The sequence below is a fragment of the Leptinotarsa decemlineata genome, unplaced genomic scaffold (assembly GCF_025532065.1).
Source record: "Leptinotarsa decemlineata unplaced genomic scaffold, Ldec_3_MD MMD2_tig00026375_RagTag_RagTag, whole genome shotgun sequence".
NCBI classification, from domain to species: Eukaryota; Metazoa; Arthropoda; class Insecta; order Coleoptera; family Chrysomelidae; genus Leptinotarsa; species Leptinotarsa decemlineata.
In genome coordinates, this window is record NW_027412711.1 from 2,954,503 (window position 1) to 2,977,127 (window position 22,625).

The 22,625-nt window shown below is 36.3% G+C and overlaps 1 protein-coding gene and 1 long non-coding RNA gene across 3 annotated transcripts in view; one reads left to right on the forward strand and one right to left on the reverse strand.

Moving 5' to 3' along the window:
• Nucleotides 1-22,625, forward strand: part of LOC111511378 (ATP-binding cassette sub-family C member 4) — a 197,209-nt gene that overhangs the window by 40,775 nt on the left and 133,809 nt on the right. The window contains exon 2 of one of the 2 annotated variants that reach the window (XM_074185489.1): nt 11,885-12,331. In XM_074185489.1, coding sequence (XP_074041590.1) covers nt 12,258-12,331 — 74 coding nt within the window. In that variant the 5' untranslated portion in view covers nt 11,885-12,257. The remainder of the gene's footprint in view (nt 1-11,884; nt 12,332-22,625) is intronic. The other variant, XM_074185490.1, reaches the window with a different exon arrangement.
• LOC111515107 (uncharacterized) lies at nt 1,350-20,085 on the reverse strand. The gene is made up of 3 exons (XR_002723477.2): nt 20,008-20,085; nt 1,720-1,917; nt 1,350-1,571 (listed from the first exon to the last, which is right to left on the reverse strand). It is a non-coding gene; the product is annotated as an uncharacterized lncRNA (long non-coding RNA).

Below are 22,625 nucleotides of genomic sequence, written 5' to 3' on the forward strand. Positions count from 1 at the left end.
TACGATGTCTAACAGGCCTTCTTACAGGTCAATGTCATTTGAATTATCATATGCAGAGACTTGGACTATCGGAAGACAGTGTGTGCCGGATCGAATCAAGTTCTTTGAGTTCGGCAGATCCGTACTCTCACCATCTGACTTGAAAGACCACTCACCATACAAACTAATCGGCTTCGTTAAGAAGCTGCGTTTAATTGGCCGAGTGTGGATAGGTGTGAGCCACAATAAATCCTTATAGGGTTGCGGTGGAGGGTCGAATAGACCCACTCACTTTAGACCTACCTACCTACCTACCCCTGTTGCAGTGCGTAACTGACAACTTGAAGGTTCAACTCTTGCCGGTGTTTTGGCAAAGGTTGGCTCAAGAATGGTTCTTGTCGCACCTGTAGCTAGCAGCATGATGCAAAGCTCGTTAATGATGAGGTTGTCTACAAAAACACCTTTGTCTTAGGTTAGAGAACGGCAACATATGCGTTTTTTACGGGGGCTTGCTGACTATAGGCCGACGATTGCCCCTTCTCATCGACTCCCCCTAGTTTTTCTGATATGGTGTTGATTATTTGGTGTTGATGCTAGACATTTTCTTCGCACATGCCCAATTTTTCCACAGTTCCAGCATTTTATTTGTTTTTCTCTCAGGCAGCGCTTCTTTCATTACCTTTCTAATGGTGGTCTCAATATCAGCGGGCATCTGCCAATCTTCCTCGATATTTCGAACTTTGCCCTTGCTCTTGTAGGATTGTTTTACAGTCTCAAACTCCAGGGCGCTTGGCAGTGCATCCACGAGATGTTAGAGATGAGCTAGTGTCAAGGCCTGCCTCGTTTCTTGGTACCGAAGTTTGTCCTAGAATGCCTGGACTGCTAACCGCTCCAATACATTTTCCAGACTAACAAATCGAGCAATGTCGGCTTCAAATTCCTGTAGAGATTCTCCTGATTTTTGGCAGCGGTGAATGGTAGATGTGCTCTAGGTGGCCTGCCCACACCATAGCTCAAGATGCTTTATAAGTTGATCATAGTCTTCCTGTTCGTGGGCCGTGAGGATATGCAAAATATTCGTTTCTTCTCCACGCAACGACAGGGTTAATGCTACCGCCTTTTTCCTGCATTCCATACATTCGCTCTGGCCGCAGCTTCGAATTGACGGCGGCGGTAATTTGCCTAACGAGTTTTACCGTCGAACTGGGGTGGCTTCATGGAGAGCTTTCCTGGTTCATAATCGACTTGTTATCTTTCATTGCTTTTTGAAGTTCTTCCATGTTAAAACTCAGATCCGGAATTGAGTTTTCGGTAACAGTTTCTGTGGTGTGGGCAGAACTAATGATTTGGTATTGAAGAAAAAAGAAATGAAACTTTCTATGTTTTTTACCACTTTTATTTGTAACTAACGTTACTGTAGTTTCATCCTATTTGCAAACTTATACAATAAAGTTTATTGTATAGGTTTGAAAATTTCTGTATACGGACATTTTCAAGCTTACAGCTCCAAACAAGAAAACTCCATGTGGATATCGGGAAAACCAAATATAAGCCGTATGAGGGTCTTCGGAAGCATAGTAGTGATGCATATTCTAAAAAATAGACTAAAATGAGATAAGAAAGCTGAGAAGGGCTTACTAGTAGGCTAAATATCTTACTAGTAGGCTATCCAGAGGATGTAAAAGGTTGAACAAAAGTAATCACAACCAGCCGTGATGTCATCATTATTGAAAAACTTACCGAGGTAGAAAGTCCAGTTCACATCAAAAAATTACAATCACAGATTGACTCCTCTGAAGTGCATCCAGATTCCGGGGGGCGAGGTATATCAGATTACACTGACACTGACAGTGAGGAGTATTATGATGGGGATGAAACCTATATTCCTGATGAAGGAAGAGATCTCCTTCTCTAGTGATGAAAGTGTAGTTACAGTAGCTGAAAACAAAAGGAGCGTATGAGGCAAAGAGGGCGACCAGATAGGTATGTACTTGTGATATACTGTTTGGACCTTTGATGTAGTAATTAATATTACTGGAGTTTTTTCCCAACACCAAATCGTTATTTTTACACCTCGACACGTGGTTCGATCACCAAGTGATCATCTTCAAGAGGAAGATAAAACTAATAACTACTCAAAACCAAAGCTACTTGTACTAATCAGGTACATCATACAAGTAGGTAATCAGTAATACCACCCATACAAGTGTACCTCCCTGAATTAATTTTACAATTGGTCTTTCTATTATTTACAATATGTCCTTATGTATGTTTAAATGTTACAGCTATATATAGAACAATTTTCAGCTATATAAAATTAGTTTCACAATATTGTCTATCTAAATATATTTACAATGTGTCTTTTTGTAGTAATCAGTAAACCCAACAATATTATTTCAACAAGCTATATAGTATGCTATTTGGTATTGGTCCGTTGTCGTTATTCATAATATTATTATGTTTACTTATTTCCACACTCTCATCTAGTTGCCTGTTGTTATTAACTTGTCTAACTAATCTTAATGAACTGAAGTCTATGGAATGGTTTTGTTGCAAAATATGATGGGCGACTGCTGATTTTTCAGGTCTTCCATATTTTAAGTGTGCTATGTGTTCCTTATATCTCACTTTAATAGATCTTTTTGTCTGTCCATAATAGTTTGCATCGCAGTCCTTACATTTCGTAAATTCCAGACTTTTCCGAATTCTCGACTTTGTCATTTGGACTTCCCAAAAGGTTCTGCAGTATATGACTTGTTTTAAAAACCACCTTCATACCTAGTTCCTTGAAAATCTTTCCAAAGTTCTTCGTATATTGGTGGTATGGAACTGAGATGTATTTATCTTGGTTTTTGTCCTTTCTGAAAGTCGAGATTTCGTTCATTCTTAACCTAAACTTCTTTTTCCTAATTATATCATCTACAATACCCCTCGGGAAACCGTTAGTGGCTGCTATTTCCTGTATTGTACGTTTTTCTTTTGTGAACCTATCATGTGTTATAGGGAAAGTCAAAAGACGATGCACCAAAAAATTCAACCCAGTACGATTGTGCTGTCCACAGTGATGTGAACTGTCAGGAATATACCTGTACGTGCTTGTTTCTTTTCTAAATATATCGTATTCTGACCCTCCATCTTTGCTACTCATTACCAAAACGTCAAGAAATGGTAGTTGTCCCTTATTTTCTACTTCATACGTGAATTTTATTGATGGACATCTATTATTTAAAAAGGAAACAAAGTCCTCGATATTCGATTTTTTGGTATCGAATACCGCGAAAATATCATCCACATACCTTAGCCATATCCTTGGAAAATTCTTTGACTTTTCTTTAGTTTCCATTTCGAATCTGCTCATGAACAGGTCTGCCAGGTAGGGGGACAGGGAAGGAACGGCCATGGGAAATCCCCTGTCCCCCTACCTTACAGACCTGTTCATGAGCAGATTTGAAATGGAAACTAAGGAAAAGTCAAAGTATTTTCCTAGGATTTGACTAAGGTATGTGGATGATATTTTCGCGGTATTCGATACCAAAAAATTGAATATCGAGGACTTTGTTTCCTTTTTAAATAATAGATGTCCATCAATAAAATTCACGTATGAAGTAGAAAATAAGGAACAACTACCATTTCTTGACGTTTTGGTAATGAGGAGCAAAGATGGAGGGTTAGAATACGATATATTCAGAAAAGAAACAAGCGCATACAGGTATATTCCTGACAGTTGTTGTCAAGTCAGTTTAAAACGAAAGACTTAGGACAAGACATATTGGTGTCCATTTTAACCCCCCTCCCCCAAACTTATTGAAGCAGAATGTTGAATTGTCGGACATGACATTATTGTATCCGGTTCGGAGACATTTATCTTTTTGGAGAAAAACGATGCCTCGGTTTTTGTGGAATTGAATTGAACCTGGTTACTTTCACCCTAATTGGCAATTACTTGTGGATCCTCATTAAGATATGCAATATCCTGCTGCCGGTGAAGATATCTATCCACCGCAGATGTCCTGGAATCAAAATGGAATGGAAATAGAATGGAAACAAGTGTACTGTCGTCAGCAAAGCAATATATTTGATTCTCGGTTTTTCCAATGAGCCGTTGGTTGTTATACAATAAAAAGAGGATTGGAGACAATATGGATCTTTGGGGAACACCAGAGTTGATGCTAAAAGTATTCGAGAGATAACCAGCGACGGCCACTTGCAGGGAACGTTCTTTCAGGAAGCTGTAGAGCTATACACAGAAATGATACGATAAGCCATGGCATCGAAGTTTGGCCAGTAAACCCTCATGCCACACAGGGTCACACAAAGCTCTTGACTCTCCATGTTTCTCGATTGTGTTATTCGAAATATGGGTCACATACGGTAGAGGGTCGCCTGTTGATTTGCAGTCTTTACAAAACAATGGACTTTTAGATCTGAATTTTTAAGTGAAACTGATGAAAGTTGGCCTGTAGGAATTGTAAATAGAAAAATGAGAAAACAGAAAACGACCTAGAAATTACAGTTCGTAGGAAAAATTTATATGAAGCCTTCACCGGACTATAGGAAGTTTTCGAAATGGCTTCACCTCATCAGGAATCCTGCGTGGATTCTTAGATTTGTGAAAGAGTTGAAGGAAATATTCCAAGAATTTCATCAGTTCCTGAAAGTTGAGGAGTTGAAAGGAGCGGTAGATCACTGCATCAAGCTGCCGCAAGCAGAAGGCTTTCCTAAAGAGAGTGCACGGTGTATTTTGAATTGAACAAATGGTAAATTTTTTGTGCTGAGAGAACTGATTTAGCAAGTTTTTTGTCACTGCAAACAAGTCCCAAAAACCTCTATACTCATATACTTTCGCAGCATTACCCCGAAAAATTCAAACATCAGGGTATACATGGTGTCCCTGGACTTCCTCTTTTCCTCTCGGGAATGTATAGATGGGGTCAAAATATCAGCAGTACTTCATATAACTTTTTTTTCCTAAAAGTCTTCGTAACCAAGTTACGGGCCCTCGAAGTTACAAAATGAAAAATGTTTTTCTTCGATAACTTTTCAAGTGAATATTCAAAATCATCCAAATTTTGGTAATTGACTAAACAAATGAATTCCGTCGATGAGCTTTCATGTAAGAGTCAGTTGTTTTGCTACAAAGTCAGGAACGGACTACCCCCGATGGTCCACACCCCAAAACTTTGAAATGACAGATATTTTTCAATATTTTTCAACAAAATAAGGTTACTTGGACAATTTTATGAATAAAAGTACTCGTGTGGAAAGTCGATCGGAGCAACGAATCTTGATAAAAATGTAGTTCTACTCGACGACATCAAACCCGCTCGTCCACCATTATTTGAAATGAATAATTATCAAAGCAGAAATAATAATGATAACGTTAATTCAATAACATTTATAACAGGAATAATACAAAGTATGCTAAAATGAAGTCGTAAACAAAAAGTACAGTACCTATATGGAAGTTTAACTCACAATTGTGATAGCAGATATTTTTTCAAAAGAAATATCAAGTTCTGTAGATTCGTGGTGTTTTTAAACTAACAAGCTACTCTACTATGAAATATCGAATTCATTCCATATTTTGTATGTACATAATACGTGTGGAATAATCACGTTTCGTGTTGATCAGTTATCTGAATCTCATGAAACTCAACATTCGAATGTTTCAAATTCTTCTTCACAGCTAAACTGTTGAGGAGTTTCACTGATAATTATAATTTTAGGGGAGAAATTCTTTAACACGAATCTAAATTTAGCCGAAAAAACGCACATCGGAACAAATATTTACTATACTAATAAAAAGCAAACGAATGAACTACAAAAACGGCTGCACATGATCAGGTGAAAAATATCCAGGGAATAATTATGTTCCATTTCTTTCACAGATGTTGACAAAAAAACCTTTTAGAAAGTTTTGATAAAAAATGAGAAACTGGAATGCGATTTTGTTTTGTTGAGTGGTGCGTTGTCATATGACTATCATTGTATTGTCAATATTCTATAGGATATTTTGAATTTTTTTGATATGGCCGAACAGTTTACATTCAATGAATATGCAGATATGCATGTATTTTATGGACGACCATTTTGTAATGCTGCAGAAGCTCGTCGTCTGTATTCCGAGCATTTTCCCAATCGAACGGTACCGTCAAGAGAAACAGCTTGAGGGAGACAGGTATGTAATAATTGATAATTAATTTGAGCACGTTGTTTTATTTCGATATTATTTCAGGTACAGTTTTGCCAAAACGAGGTGGTGAGGGCGCTCCTAGGACTGTACGTACCGTTGTATTGGAGGAAAATATTTTGGAAGCCGTCGCTGATGATCCTTCAATGAGCATCAGAAATCTATCAGAACAGTTCCATACATCCAAGTCCACTATTCATAGAATAATTAGGGAACAACTGCTCCACCCATTTCACATCCAGAAGGTACATGCCATGACACCTCAAGATTTTCCAGCACGACTGGAGTATGCCAATTGGTTCATGGATAGGCAAAGAGAGGATATGACTTTTATTAATCGAGTTTTATTCACTGATGAACCAGGTTTCAGTAGAGATGGAGTTATCAACTCTCATAATCTCCATATATGGGCCGAAGAAAATCCCCATGGGATATTGCAAACCAAACACCAACGGAAATTCAACGTGAATGTTTGGGCTGGTATCATAGGAAACCATCTTATAGGACCATTCGTTCTACAGGACCGATTGAACGGAGAACGTTATTTGGAGTTCATTCAGAACGATTTGAGTGGACTTTTGGAACATGTTCCATTGCAAACCCGAAGAGATATGTGGTTTATGCATGATGGCGCTCCTCCTCATTTTAGTTTGATTGTGCGTGACCATCTGAACCATATTTTCCACAATAGATGGATTGGTAGAGGTGGGCCATATTCATGGCCATCGCGGTCTCCGGATTTAAATCCATTGGATTTCTTTCTGTGGGGGCATCTAAAAAGCCTTGTTTACGCTACACCTATTCACACAAGAGATGCATTATTGAATAGAATAACATTACATTGTGAAGCCATACGAAACGACTCTGGAATGCTATTTCAAGTACAGAGAGGGTGTCTTCGCAGACTAAGAAAATGTATAGAGAGAGAAGGTGGTCATATCGAGCAGTTTCTGTAGCGGATTTTTCATTTCTGTTTGCTCTTGAGGCTCTTGAGTTTCGTTAGTTAAACGTGTTTGCATTATAAAAATTCGTTATGAACATTTTACCTATCATTTCCATTTTCCTTAAAAACTAATATTTTCGAATAATGGTAGACATCTCAGGATAAATGTTGTTGAATTAACGTTATCATTATTATTTCTGCTTTGATAATTATTCATTTCAAATAATGGTGGACGAGCGGGTTTGATGTCGTCGAGTGAAACTACATTTTTATCAAGACTCGTTGCTCCGATCGACTTTCCACACGAGTACTTTTATTCATAAAATTGTCCAAGTAACCTTAATTTGTTGAAAAATATTGAAAAATATCTATCATTTCAAAGTTTTGGGGTGTGGACCATCGGGGGTAGTCCGTTCCTGACTTTGTAGCAAAACAACTGACTCCTGCATGAAAGCTCATCGAAGGAATTCATTTCTTTAGTCAATTACCAAAATTTGGATGATTTTGAATATTCACTTGAAAAGTTATCAAAGAAAAACATTTTTCATTTTGTAACTTCGAGGGCCCGTTACTTGGTAACGAAGGATTTTAGGAAAAAAAGTTATATGAAGTACTGGTGATATTTTGACCCCATCTATACATTCTCGAGAGGAAAAGAGGAAGTCCAGGGACACCCTGTATAAACGGTATTCAATGAAGTTTGAAGAAAGTAGTGGATTTCAGATGGACGTGCTGCAGAGAAATCTATAACCAAATTATTCCAGAGATGTAAAACTGGCTCAGTAGATCCTCAACCGTCACTAATGGAACAATTACCAGAAGTAAAATAAACCCCAGGTCTGAGACCCTTCATGAATTCTGGAATGGACTATTTAGGCAAACGTTGTTGTAGATAAAAATTGTAAAAACTTCAGAAGAAAGAAAAAAAGTAAATGAAAAACAGTTTTATTGATACAGAACAAAACATATAAAGTACAAAACTTCCTATCGATCAGTATATACCACGACTCAGTATAATTAATATCGCATATTCAATCAATAACTCATATTCAATGACTTTTTTCAATTCACTATCAAACTACAAGCCACTGCCTTTAGTTTTAATGAAGGTTGCGGTTTTTTTATCCAACCATGAGCACAGCGATGTAACGGTATTAAACGTTTTGAAGGAGAGTATTAAACAAGTCGGTGAAATGAGCAGAAAAAAATCTTCACTTTTTCTTTTGGGTTGTCTCATCTATCTAATATGCTAACGTTTTCCATCAACAAACTGCAAACATGTATTTAATTCAGATTCAATCAAAAGTAGACATAATTACTATTCTCATCACGTTTTCCACCATGTTGTCCCGGTTTCTTGTAGACACACACCTATGCCTTATGAGGAGGATGATTATACTAAAGCGTTGTACTGAATCACTTCACTTATTATTATTATTCTATACGGGCGGCTTTATGATCTCATGAATACGGTGTATCTTCATAAGGTGTTTAACGATGTGAGCATGTGACAAGGTTATTCTAAGAACAGTTACCTATTCGCAAAAACCTGGCTGATATCTGTGAATGATACCAAATAGTAAAATTACATATTTTTCAGAGAGAAACAGAATTGGCGATATAAATAAGTGTGAATAAAATTGAATGAAATCCTCAAAATGAAAAGGACGAGAAAAGTAAAATATTTGTTGTAAAAAGGGTGGAAGGTTAAGGATGTCCTTCAAAAACGAAGTAGGGAAATTAATTCCTACGTGAGAAAAATGGGAAAGGCAACATGGAAATCGAGACTTGTCATACACTCGACGCATTACGATCCAATAAGGAGCAATTTGCATATAAAACAGTTGCTGATGTGCGTAATTTGAAATTGTCCTTGTGGTTCAGGTTCAGGTTCAGGTTCAGGAGAGGACTATTGTTTAATTCAAGTTGTTCGTTGAGGACAATAGAATTGGGATCTTTCTTTGACCTGTTTATTTCCATAGATTCCAACAGATTCATCATTTTCCCTTTTTCGCATGTATGTAGGATCTTTAAATTATCTTTATCTATTTTATGTTTCGAATTTTGAAGATGTTCGTACATTAATGATTTTTTATCCGAAATGACATGTTCGTGGTACCTTGTATCAAAATTTCTCCCAGTTTGGCCTGTATATATGGCAGGGCATTCACCACATTCTATTCGGTATATACCAGATCTCTTTCCTTTCTCTAATTTAGGTTTGGCATTAAATAATATGTTTCCTAAATTTCCGTTGGATGTGTAGGATGTTTGTAAATTGAATTTTGAGAGATAATTTTTAATATTCTCGGAGATTCTACCAGCATAATTGATACTAACATATTTGTGTTCTGGTCTTGTGGAAATTGAGTATAGTTCTTTCATTATTGATTTTTGTTGATATTTCATTATTATGTTGTTAACTAGAGTGGTAGGTATTTTGTTATTAACTGCTATTTGTTTAATGATTGCAATTTCACTTCGGAGGTTTTGATCAGAAAGGGGTATTGTATCATTGACCTGAATGCAGACAATTTCTGTGAAATCGGGTTAAAAGAGTCAAAAGGTATTGTGCAATCTGTGAATGTGTTTTTTCGGAGAATGTTAAAGTCGAGTTTATCATTGTTTTTGGATATTGTCAGATCTAAAAAATTTATCTCATTGTTCTCTTCTATCTCTACGGTGAATTTGATCTTATCGTGTAGACTATTGAGGAATTTCAAGTAATGAGATATTTGTCTAGTTGAACCATCGAAGCCTACTAATATGTCATCTACATATCTAAACCAGAACACAATATGTTTATGGGAAAGACAGTTATTCAAAATTAGATTAGTCTCTAAATTGTTTAGGAATATATCAGCTAGTAACGGACTTATCGGTGATCCCATTGGTAGGCCTGAGTTCTGTATATAAAATGTATTATTAAATTTAAAATAGTTTTGTTTTAAACACGTGTTGAACAGTTCACAGAGTTCACTGTTGACATATGGGTTAGTATTATGTCTATCTAATATGTTTTTAATCAGGGGAAGGCATTCATCTGTTGGAATATTTGGAAACATGTTCTTGATGTCAAACGATACTAATTTAATGTTGTTGTTAATTTTTATGTTGTTGAGTTTGTTTGTCAAGTCTATAGAATTTAGTATAGTGTGAGAAGGTTTGAAATTAGTGATCTCCCTGAATTTGCAATTTAAGAATTTTGACAGCTTATAATTAGGGGTATTGGTATATGAAACTACCGGTCTGGCTGGGTTACCTTGTTTGTGTAGTTTAAACAAATAGCAGGTAATAACAAAATACCTACCACTCTAGTTAACAACATAATAATGAAATATCAACAAAAATCAATAATGAAAGAACTATACTCAATTTCCACAAGACCAGAACACAAATATGTTAGTATCAATTATGCTGGTAGAATCTCCGAGAATATTAAAAATTATCTCTCAAAATTCAATTTACAAACATCCTACACATCCAACGGAAATTTAGGAAACATATTATTTAATGCCAAACCTAAATTAGAGAAAGGAAAGAGATCTGGTATATACCGAATAGAATGTGGTGAATGCCCTGCCATATATACAGGCCAAACGGGAGAAATTTTGATACAAGGTACCACGAACATGTCATTTCGGATAAAAAATCATTAATGTACGAACATCTTCAAAATTCGAAACATAAAATAGATAAAGATAATTTAAAGATCCTACATACATGCGAAAAAGGGAAAATGATGGATCTGTTGGAATCTATGGAAATAAACAGGTCAAAGAAAGATCCCAATTCTATTGTCCTCAACGAACAACTTGAATTAAACAATAGTCCTCTACTGAACCTATAGTCCAGATCCCAAAACCTACATTATATTGAAAGCTTTGTTATGTTCATGGATTTTACAGGTATATGAAACGCAGGTACCGGATATCAGGTATATCAGATATATCAGGTATATCAAATCATTTATGCTAGAATAATATAGGTATAAATTACTCGGATTTAAATGTAATCAGTTAGTTTTGAAAATGGTATAATAGCCGAAACCGGTCAACAATAAAGAAATATAGTGGAAAATAAACAAAAGTGTGTTTTTGTAGTGTATCCTCAGTATGCAGGTTGTAAGTGGAAGGGGAAGTTAAGAACACTTCTTTACGATTACAAATTGGTGGTGAAATGAATGCATAAACGAAAATATCAATCGTGTCAAATTCATTTGACTAAAGTACAAGTCCATAATAGTATGCACTAAACTCTCAGAAATATTATTGCTTTGAAACGAAAACATTGTTGTCAAGGTTGTGATTCTATTTATTATATCATCCTATTTTCTCATCTGTTCAGTATAATTTCCGTACGCCACTGCAACAGACAGATTAAGGCAAAAATTTCAGTCATTCTCGAGAATTCATTGCCTATTCTTTTGGAATTATAGTACAGGCAATTCGATTACTTATTGATGCACAACTTTCCAGATAGCTAAAAAAATTACCGAAAAAATTGATAAATATAGTATTAAGTACTATATATTCCATTCCGTAGAGAAATAATAGGATTTAAAATATTGAATGAATGAATTATTTTCATTTAAACATTTTTAAAACCCTGTTGAAAGTTAAGTTGAAAATTCTGACTAATTGTATCTCAGCAAATAACCTGTTCACTCAGTAATATAATATCAATGACGAATACAAACAATTTGTGTAATCATTTATTTCCATGTGAATTCTTCGTATACAAAATTATTTAAACATGTTATTTTGTTTCAGAAGAAGGTCATCACAAAACTAAACCATCAAAATTATCAACTAATCAGTGCCAACCCATTCACCAGAAATTTGGACGCCCCAGAAACTCAGCTTTAGGGAGATTAGCCTATTTTTTGGATTTTCAAAACCGAAACTTTCAAAGTAAACCAGAGAGGCGGCTAGAGAGGCATCAACTTAAAGCTAGTTAATTCAGACAGAAAATTAAAATAAACAAACTGCGATTATCAGTTTCGGTGTGAAAAGGTAGTGATTTTATTAACTTACCAGTGAGGAAAAATGCTCAGGAATAACGTTAAGACTGATTGAAGTTGTGTGAAAGTGATATTTGGATATTACAAGTGAGACGATAAATTATACACAATTTTTTAAAGCTATGGATATAACCAAAGAAAATTACAACCCAAATCCGAGAGATGAAGCCAACCCTTTGTCCATATTATTTTTCACGTAAGTAGTAAAATATTTATTGAAATTTAAACTTTCGTATTTGAATGTGAATTGTAAGGAATCAATGTCTCAATTGTTTTGATTGGCTTCCGGGTTTTGCCGTTGTCTTCTTTGATTATAATCTCGAAACGTTTGAACTGCAACTGCGGCAGTCATCTCCAGTGGCATAGTCGAAGTATTCTTCTTGACGTGTCAACTGTAACTGAAGCTATCATTTCTGTCGTGTTATTTATTGTGCTGATTTTCCGCGCACTTTCACTAATGGCGGGTTCGCGCATATTCCCCGCGCGATTTGGATGACTTGGCTTTGTTTTGGCGCTTTTTAATGCTGTATGATAGATCTTTGGTAAATATGTTCTCTCTTTCTTTCTGTTGAAGTTATCTTAGTGTTTATGTATTTCGGGAGAATTCTAACAAGGAGAAAATTTACACCATCTTCAAACCAACGAAAGAAATATCGGAGTATTTGAGATCAGCAAAAGAACGCAGAGACACACTCAAATCAACGGGAGTTTACAAGATTCCATGTAATTGTGATGAAGTCTATATCGGTCAAACGAAAAGAAGCATTAATACCTGCCTAGTCGAGCACAAGCGGAGCTGTCGATTGAGATAGACCAAAAAGTCTGTGGTCGTTAAACATGCACTGTCCGACGGGGAACATAAGTTTCTGTTCGAAAATACCGAGATGCTAGCAACGTCGAATCATTATTCAACAAAAATGTATTTAAAAGCCATAAAAATACACAAACACCAATAGAACTTCATCAGAAAGAAAGCGAGAACATATCTACCAGTGATCTGGCATACAGCATTAAAAACCGCCAAAACGAATCTAAGTTATCCGAATCGCGCGGGAAGTATGTGCGAATCCGCCATTAGTGGGAGTGCGCAGAAAATCGGCACTATGAATGACACAGCAGAAATGAGAGCTTCAGTTTTTCAGTTTTGTTGTCACGTCAACAAGAGTACTTCGACCTCGACACTGAATATGACTGCCGCAGTTGCAGTTGAAACGTTCGGAGACTAAAGAAGACCACGGCAAAACCTGAAAGCCAATCAAAACATTGATTGGCTTCCTACATTTCTATATAATGTATCAATTGTAGAAAATACATATTTTAAATTTCCAGTATAGAGAATGAATGGATAACAGACTGTCATCTATTTTCTTATTCACTTTTGCCTGGAGTGTGCTTAACAACAATGGGCTCATTTACCAAATTTTTTTATTTCATTATTTGAAAGTTTATGTTTCAAATAGTACATCTGCAAAAAATCTGAATTTTCACTCTTTATCTTCCCCTACAAATTAATAGTTGAATGTGGCGTCCATCGAAACGGGGCGTGGTCAAACTTGATGTCACATCAGCCGATTCGGCGAGTGCTGGCTGATAAGCGAAATACATACGTGTACTGAAGCCGTAGAGAGCGAGTTGTGTGTTGTTTACTGCAGTGTATCAACTGCGTGCATATGTAACACGTGGTGTTTTCAAACCTGTCAGCAAATGAAACAAAATCCGACGATGGCAGCGATTCATAATCTCCAACTACAAGCCCGGTTGCCACCGCTCGAAGCTCGTTTGCCTGGTGTTACGTCAATATGTACCGCGGGCTGTCTCACATTTTCATTTGCTCTTGCTCAGTTGTTAATTGACATATAAACCGGAACATTTTGTGGGACACTTGGGAAATGATTTACTTTTATAATATATAATTTTCAATAAATAACTAAATTAGCCTGAATGAGCCCATTATCTCTGAGAGGTCGGCTCCTGGCTGTGAAACCTAAGAACGTACTGGTCTCTAATTCGTTTCCGAATTATTAATTGAATAGATATCTTTCAAATTTTAATATCAGTTGAGTGTCTCAAATATCTATAATGACGATAACTACCACATAATCATTTTGAATTATACAGGGTGTCCCTGGACTTTTCCTCTTTTCCTCTCGGGAATGTATAGATGGGGTCAAAATATCACCAGTACTTCATATAACTTTTTTCCTAAAAGTCTTCGTAACCAAGTTACGGGCCCTCGAAGTTACAAAATGAAAAATGTTTTTCTTTGATAACTTTTCAAGTGAATATTCAAAATCATCCAAATTTTGGTAATTGACTAAACAAATGAATTCCTTCGATGAGCTTTCATGCAGGAGTCAGTTGTTTTGCTACAAAGTCAGGAATGGACTACCCCCGATGGTCCACACCCCAAAACTTTGAAATGACAGATATTTTTCAATATTTTTCAACAAATTAAGATTACTTGGACAATTTTATGAATAAAAGTACTCGTGTGGAAAGTCGATCGGAGCAACGAGTCTTGATAAAAATGTAGTTTCACTCGACGACATCAAACCCGCTCGTCCACCATTATTTGAAATGAATAATTATCAAAGCAGAAATAATAATGATAACGTTAATTCAACAACATTTATCCTGAGATGTCTACCATTATTCGAAAATATTAGTTTTTAAGGAAAATGGAAATGATAGGTAAAATGTTCATAATGAATTTTTATAATGCAAACACGTTTAACTAACGAAACTCAAGAGCCTCAAGAGCAAACAGAAATGAAAAATCCGCTACAGAAACTGCTCGATATGACCACCTTCTCTCTCTATACATTTTCTTTGTCTGCGAAGACACCCTCTCTGTACTTGAAATAGCATTCCAGGGTCGTTTCGTATGGCTTCACAATGTAATGTTATTGTATTCAACAATGCATCTCTTGTGTGAATAGGTGTAGCGTAAACAAGGCTTTTTAGATGCCCCCACAGAAAGAAATCCAATGGATTTAAATCCGGAGACCGCGATGGCCATGAATATGGCCCACCTCTACCAATCCATCTATTGTGGAAAATATGGTTCAGATGGTCACGCACAATCAAATTAAAATGAGGAGGAGCGTCATCATGCATAAACCACATATCTCTTCGGGTTTGCAATGGAACATGTTCCAAAAGTCCATTCAAATCGTTCTGAATGAACTCCAAATAACGTTCTCCATTCAATCGGTCCTATAGAACGAATGGTCCTATAAGATGGTTTCCTATGATACCAGCCCAAACATTCACGTTGAATTTCCGTTGGTGTTTGGTTTGCAATATCCCATGGGGATTTTCTTCGGCCCATATATGGAGATTATGAGAGTTGATAACTCCATCTCTACTGAAACCTGCTTCATCAGTGAATAAAACTCGATTAATAAAAGTCATATCCTCTCTTTGCCTATCCATGAACCAATTGGCATATTCCAGTCGTGCTGGAAAATCTTGAGGTGTCATGGCATGTACCTTCTGGATGTGAAATGGGTGGAGCAGTTGTTCCCTAATTATTCTATGAATAGTGGACTTGGATGTATGGAACTGTTCTGATAGATTTCTGATGCTCATTGAAGGATCATCAGCGACGGCTTCCAAAATATTTCCTTCAATACAACGGTACGTACAGTCCTAGGAGCGCCCTCACCACCTCGTTTTGGCAAAACTGTACCTACAATAATATCGAAATAAAACAACGTGCTCAAATTAATTATCAATTATTACATACCTGTCTCCCTCAAGCTGCGGTCGACACGCTCGAATGTTTCTCTTGACGGTACCGTTCGATTGGGAAAATGCTCGGAATACAGACGACGAGCTTCTGCAGCATTACAAAATGCTCGTCCATAAAATACATGCATATCTGCATATTCATTGAATGTAAACTGTTCGGCCATATCAAAAAAATTCAAAATATCCTATAGAATATTGACAATACAATGATAGTCATATGACAACGCACCACTCAACAAAACAAAATCGCATTGCAGTTTCTCATTTTTTATCAAAACTTTCTAAAAGGTTTTTTTGTCAACATCTGTGAAAGAAATATTATTCCCTCGATATTTTTCACCTGATCATGTGCAGCCGTTTTTGTAGTTCATTCGTTTGCTTTTTATTAGTATAGTAAATATTTTTTCCGATGTGCGTTTTTTCAGCTAAATTTAGATTCGTGTTAAAGAATTTCTCCCATGAAATTATAATTATCAGTGAAACTCCTCAACAGTTTAGCTGTGAAGAAGAATTTGAAACATTCGAATGTTGAGTTTCATGAGATTCAGATAACTGATCAACACGAAACGTGATTATTCCACACGTATTATGTACATACAAAATATGGAATGAATTCGATATTTCATAGTAGAGTAGCTTGTTAGTTTAAAAACACCACGAATCTACAGAACTTGATATTTCTTTTGAAAACATATCTGCTATCACAATTGTGACTTAAACTTCCATATAGGTACTGTACTTTTTGTTTACGACTTCATTTTAGCATACTTTGTATTATTCCTGTTATAAATGTTGTTGAATTAACGTTATCATTATTATTTCTGCTTTGATAATTATTCATTTCAAATAAAGGTGGACGAGCGGGTTTGATGTCGTCGAGTACAACTACATTTTTATCAAGACTCGTTGCTCCGATCGACTTTCCACACGAGTTCTTTTATTCATAAAATTGTCCAAGTAACCTTATTTTGTTGAAAAATATTGAAAAATATCTGTCATTTCAAAGTTTTGGGGTGTGGACCATCGGGGGTAGTCCGTTCCTGACTTTGTAGCAAAACAACTGACTCCTGCATGAAAGCTCATCAACGAAATTTATTTGTTTTGTCAATTACCAAAATTTGGATGATTTTGAATATTCACTTGAAAAGTTATCAAAGAAAAACATTTTTCATTTTGTAACTTCGAGGGCCCGTAATTTGGTTACGAAGACTTTTAGGAAAAAAGTTATATGAAGTACTGGTGATATTTTGACCCCATCTATACATTCCCGAGAGGAAAAGAGTCCAGGAACACCCTGTATAGCGTCGAAGTCACGCAGTTACCAGTTACAGTTGTCAGTTCAAGATTCCAAAATGGAATCTTAAATCAACACATTGGGGACTTTTTTTCAATGAATAGCAGAGATTTAAAAAACTGCAGCTTCACAGATAACGTTGATCAATCTCTGGGTATTATTTCTGTCGTTTCGAAGAAGCCTGAAAAACAAACTTCAATACACTGAAGAATCCAGCACCTTGGTCGAATGAAGATTGCGAAACAGCAACCAAAGTATGCGAAAATGCAAATGAAAGAGATTGAGAAGAAGCTCACTTACCGAAAAGAAAAGACTCAGAAAAAAAGCATGACTCATCCTAAACCAGACTTCAAAAGAATCGTGTAGAGAATACATTTCCATTTCAAATAGCTCAACTTGAATGGCAGAAGTATAGAAGAAAATTTGAAAATATTCCAGAATTAATTCTGATGACAGAATGAAAGTCCTGAAAAGAAGAAACAAGCATATTACATATTATTCAGAGATAGTTGATATTTTGGATCCTTTGGATGAAACTATCATCAGAGAGGAATATGATGAAGCACTTCTAAATCACAAAATTTGATTCCGGGTCCAGACAATATTTCCGTGATATTTTTGAAATATCTACTAGATAATGTCGAAGAACACTTCACTATGTGAAGTGTTCTTCGTCTGGCTTCATCTAATATTCCTGTCTAAATGGTTTTAGGCTTTTGAAATCCCTGTACTGAACCTGTACGAAGATACAATTCAACACATTGATCTTATTAACTAATTTAATGTGAGAAAGACTGACCTGATTTTGAAAAGTCGAAACTGGATTAATAACGGACACAGCGGATTTAGAGTAAATAAATCAGTCATAAACAACATTTCAGACTTAGTGACATTCATGACATGTTAGGAGCCAATTATATGGCTAATCACTGGACATTTTCTATTGGATCACAGGAGGCAAACAATCTATGGACAACCCAAATTATATCCAGATGAATATGATAAGCATTGAACAAAAGACCCATAAAATTTCATACAACTAGGTATTAGGATTGTTGGAACCAGTGTCATGAAAATATGGCAGAAGAAATACAAGTCAACGAGGTTGCATTATTTTTCATAGTATAGAATAGACAGAGATATATGAATAGAATAAAATTTTACAAGATGAACAGGCATGAAGATGACTATCGACGAATACTAGCTGAATGAAATCTAGAATTAAATGAAAATCAAGAAACGGAACAACTAGCTACACCCCAATATAACTGTGAAAGTGATGTCGTTGATGTCAGTGTTCAATATATGTAAATGATATCAAGACTGATGAAAATACATAGAATTGAATAAAATCTTATACACTTCGACTTTTTGAAGATCTTGTGAATAGTGTCCATATGAAGATTCATGGATCATGAACCTGCCCCATCGTATTTGAAGGGTACATGGATATAAAATTAGTTATACATAAACGAAAGTGTCAAATGACTTCATGCCTCCTGTACTTAGTACACTTTTTTAAATCTTTTCATAATGAAATTGACTAAAAGCCCGATACTTCAATAAATATTATAAAAGGAGTGGGGAGTTGAATTCAAGTAGAAAGCAATGAATGAAATCAAAATAATATGAGTCTTTTCAACTCCAATAAACTCCCCTACAAATTATTGAGGATCAGTTTTGCCTTTTGTTTCCCTGTATCCGTCACTTGTTATAAAGATACTTAAAAAAGTGAATGTTCTGATTTGCTGTTGACTTTTGTGTGAATGGAATTCAACTCATAAGTACTTATCCTTGAAGCATACATAATGCTATGAGTCGAATACCATCTACAAAGATATTCCCGAATTTATTACATAAAGTAAAATGTAACAGCAATGTTTAAAGTGGCAGATTGGATTACTGACCGCTATTCAAGTTCGTAATATAATGAAATTGTGACGTCAACTAAATTGGTTTAACTTGTACCACTGACCTCGCATTGTAACAGGTTTCAATACATTTCCATGAAATGATTAAAGAATTCAGAAGTTCAAGGTAGAAAATATAGGTAGCACAGTTGCCATTTTGTTATCTTTGCCAATACCACTGGGGCGATAGGCTTTGGACACTCCCAATTGATTTTAGGGCGGGTAAAATCTATTTTTCAATATCATCAAACTTGACGAAACATAGTTAGTGAAATTTCAAAGAAATATCGGAAAACGCTAATAACAAATCATTTTGAAAGATAAACGTATCGAAACAACAAGTTAGTATACAGTCTAATAGATGATGAAGATAGATAAAATGATAAATAAGAACCATTTTCTTTCGGATATATCAATTTCAATATAACTGTTGTCAAATGTCAGATAGATATTTATTTAGAAGTCAAAAAGACGAAATATGTTCATCATTAAATAGTATGTATCATGATAATTTCTTTACACTGTCATTTATAGTTCTGGGTCACAATTATGATCAATACCTTGTATTGATAACATTAGCGACATCTCTTAGGCATGACCAACACGTTGTTAGTATTGTAGGTTTCCCTATTCATTTAATGTACAAAATATGTTCAATCAGCCGTAACTTTCAATACAGATTAGACAAAATAATTGTTTTGTGGGCAAATTCAAACAGACCTGAGTTCTGATTGGCCACTAGAAAAATTCCCGAATGGATAGATACTTCCTAGAAGACGAAAATAGAGGAATTTATGACCGACCTGAAAAATAAGATCACACATCTGTTAATGATTTTTCGTATTCATGAAATATCAGATATTTCAGCAGTTTGTATGATTATAAATAGCGAAACCAAGTTGAAAATACACTTACCTGAATTGTGGAGTCCCTGATACAAATCCAACTGGCAAAATGAAAGCGTTGAGCTGTTGTGAACTGTATGACGTAAGCGGTGAGTACTAGCGAGTTGCGATAGCGGTGGCAGATATTATGTGCGAAATTCAACTTGGATATAGTTTCAAATATACCGAGTGACTAATAAAGAAAACGATTTAAACAAAAATTACATTTCCAATTTCTTCAAGTCCTAATACTAAACTATGAGTGGCGAAAAACTGAAAAGAAATGATAATGATAATAATAGTTATTATTTTTTCCTCCGAAGTTTGCGCTGCTCAGGCCCCATTCTCCGAAGACCCGATACATTCGGGAAGGCGCGCCAGCATTATCAACCAACGACCACTTTCCACACTGTGGGGTGAGTGACCATTGTGTCCGAAAATCATGTGCCCTGAGCAAGCGCAGTGAGCCAAGAATGACAGACTTGTCCATCTGTCCTACTAAAATTTCTGCCGTAGTACGGTAAGCTGGTATCATTTTGAGATTCTAGAGTGGAGAGGGCATCATTCCACCAAGAACTCTAATAATAATCAGAACAATCATCTTGACAGAGTGGCCTGGATAGAGTCTGCGGAGTTTAAAGAGAAAATCCCGATAATTTATCCATTTTTACACCTCTTATCGGACGGTATTCGTCTCGCTAGAAGCTGAAAACTCCACGACAAATATCGTATTGCTCTGGTGGTCGAGAAGAACTACATTAGGCTTATAAACTTGTATGAGCCTGAGGGTGGGGAACGAATAGTTCCCCAAAATGGTAGACTAAAGTGTTGAAGACACCATCCTGATATGCCATGATGAACCCCTCAGTTTCCAACTTCAGCCCACTCGACCTGAGAAATGCGAAAGTCAGGCGCTTTGATAAGCTAAGGTTTTCAATGTTATTGAAGAAGACCCCATGCATTGGCTTATCTTTGTGTTGCAGCAGAAGTGAGGTGATCTCTGCGACTTTTATATGAGCCTTTTGCTAAACGGGTTCCAACTCTGTGACAGAGTTGTGATCATCTGGTCCAGTGTCGAAAACTCAACCTAGTTCATTAGCTGATCGGGCAGCTGCCCTAAAGAAAAATGCTTCAATTTCTACTCTCTTATGGTCGCGGATCATGCAGAGGAAAGAATCTGAACTCCTGACGACTTCACAGGCAACATCCAGTACCATGCTGTCATGTAGACACTCCAAACTCAAAAGTCCGCGGCCTCCCTGTTATTGGGGAAAGTACGACTGTCGAATAGACGATTAGGGATGCAAACTTCTATGCATCATTCTTTAGGTTTTCACGTGGAGCTGATACAGCTCTTCCCGAGTCCATTTAACTACTCCAAACGAGTAGAATAAGATTGGAACGGCAAGCATATTTGTTGCAGCAACTGTATTATTTCCTGGCAGTTCCGATGAACAGATCTGTCAAAGTTTGTGCTGATACTTGCCGCAGAAAGTTATTCACTGCGGTTACCTCTTGTGAGTGGCGTTGTTCCACCTCAAGGTGAGTATACGTCTATCCGGCATCCAAATGGTGTAGTATGCTTCCATCTACGAGTTGCACATTCTCTTCGTAGTCTCCGCATCGTTCTCTTTTGAGATGTACCATTGCACATTTTTCTATCTTTTCCACTACTCTCAAGGACTGACAGAGATCCTTTTATCCAGAGGTTTGAAGCTCAAGATCATCCATAAAAAACAAATGGATGAATTTGTGCCTCCGGTTTTCAGGGGTGCCACAGTTAAACCCTCAAGTATTCCTGAGCGCAACGGATAATGGCAATAGTGAAGTGCAGAACAGAAGGGGATTGAGGGAACCACCCTGAAATACACCCCTTCTGAGAGTGACCCACCCTGTTTGGACTCTGCCTTGATCAGATGTTATGGTGAAGCGAGTTCGCCAGAGTATTATCAGTTGGTCAAGACATCTCACCATTTTGTCGGTAGTTATTACGCAAATTTTTTTACCATCAATTCTCAAACAAACCGCACACATTTCAATATGAGATTCTACAGATAAATTTTTGATAACAGAAATTTCGTCAATTTGCTGATTTGACTTCTTTGCTAGAATAAGAACTCCCCCACGAATGTGGTTCTGTCTAGTGAAAATCGTAACTACTTTATAGTTAGTGAAATATTCTTTATTGAAATTGTCTTTTGTGATCCAGTGCTCAGACAAACACAAAATGTCAACATTGTGATAATTAACCATCACATCAATGAGATTTAAATTGTTTATAAAGCCTTGAACGTTCACATGCAAAAATCTGAAAAAACTATAAAAATTACCATCTATATCTAAACCAATATGATCAATATTTATGAAGCTTTCAATAGAATTGACGATTCTCAGTTGAAGAGTGTCTGTTCTTTCACTGATGATGATGGTATTTTGAGGATTAAAACCAAGGTTTCTGAAAAAACTGATTTTGCTAATTTCTGTTTTCCTATCATTCTGCCTTGTAAGCATCCTGTTGTGAGTAAGCTAATCTATGAAACTCACTTGAAATCATTGCATGTCGGAGTTCAGAGATTATTGAGTCTTCTGTGCGAGAGATTTTGGATAATCAGAGGGAGAAAATCAGTGAAATCTGGCATTTCGAAGTGT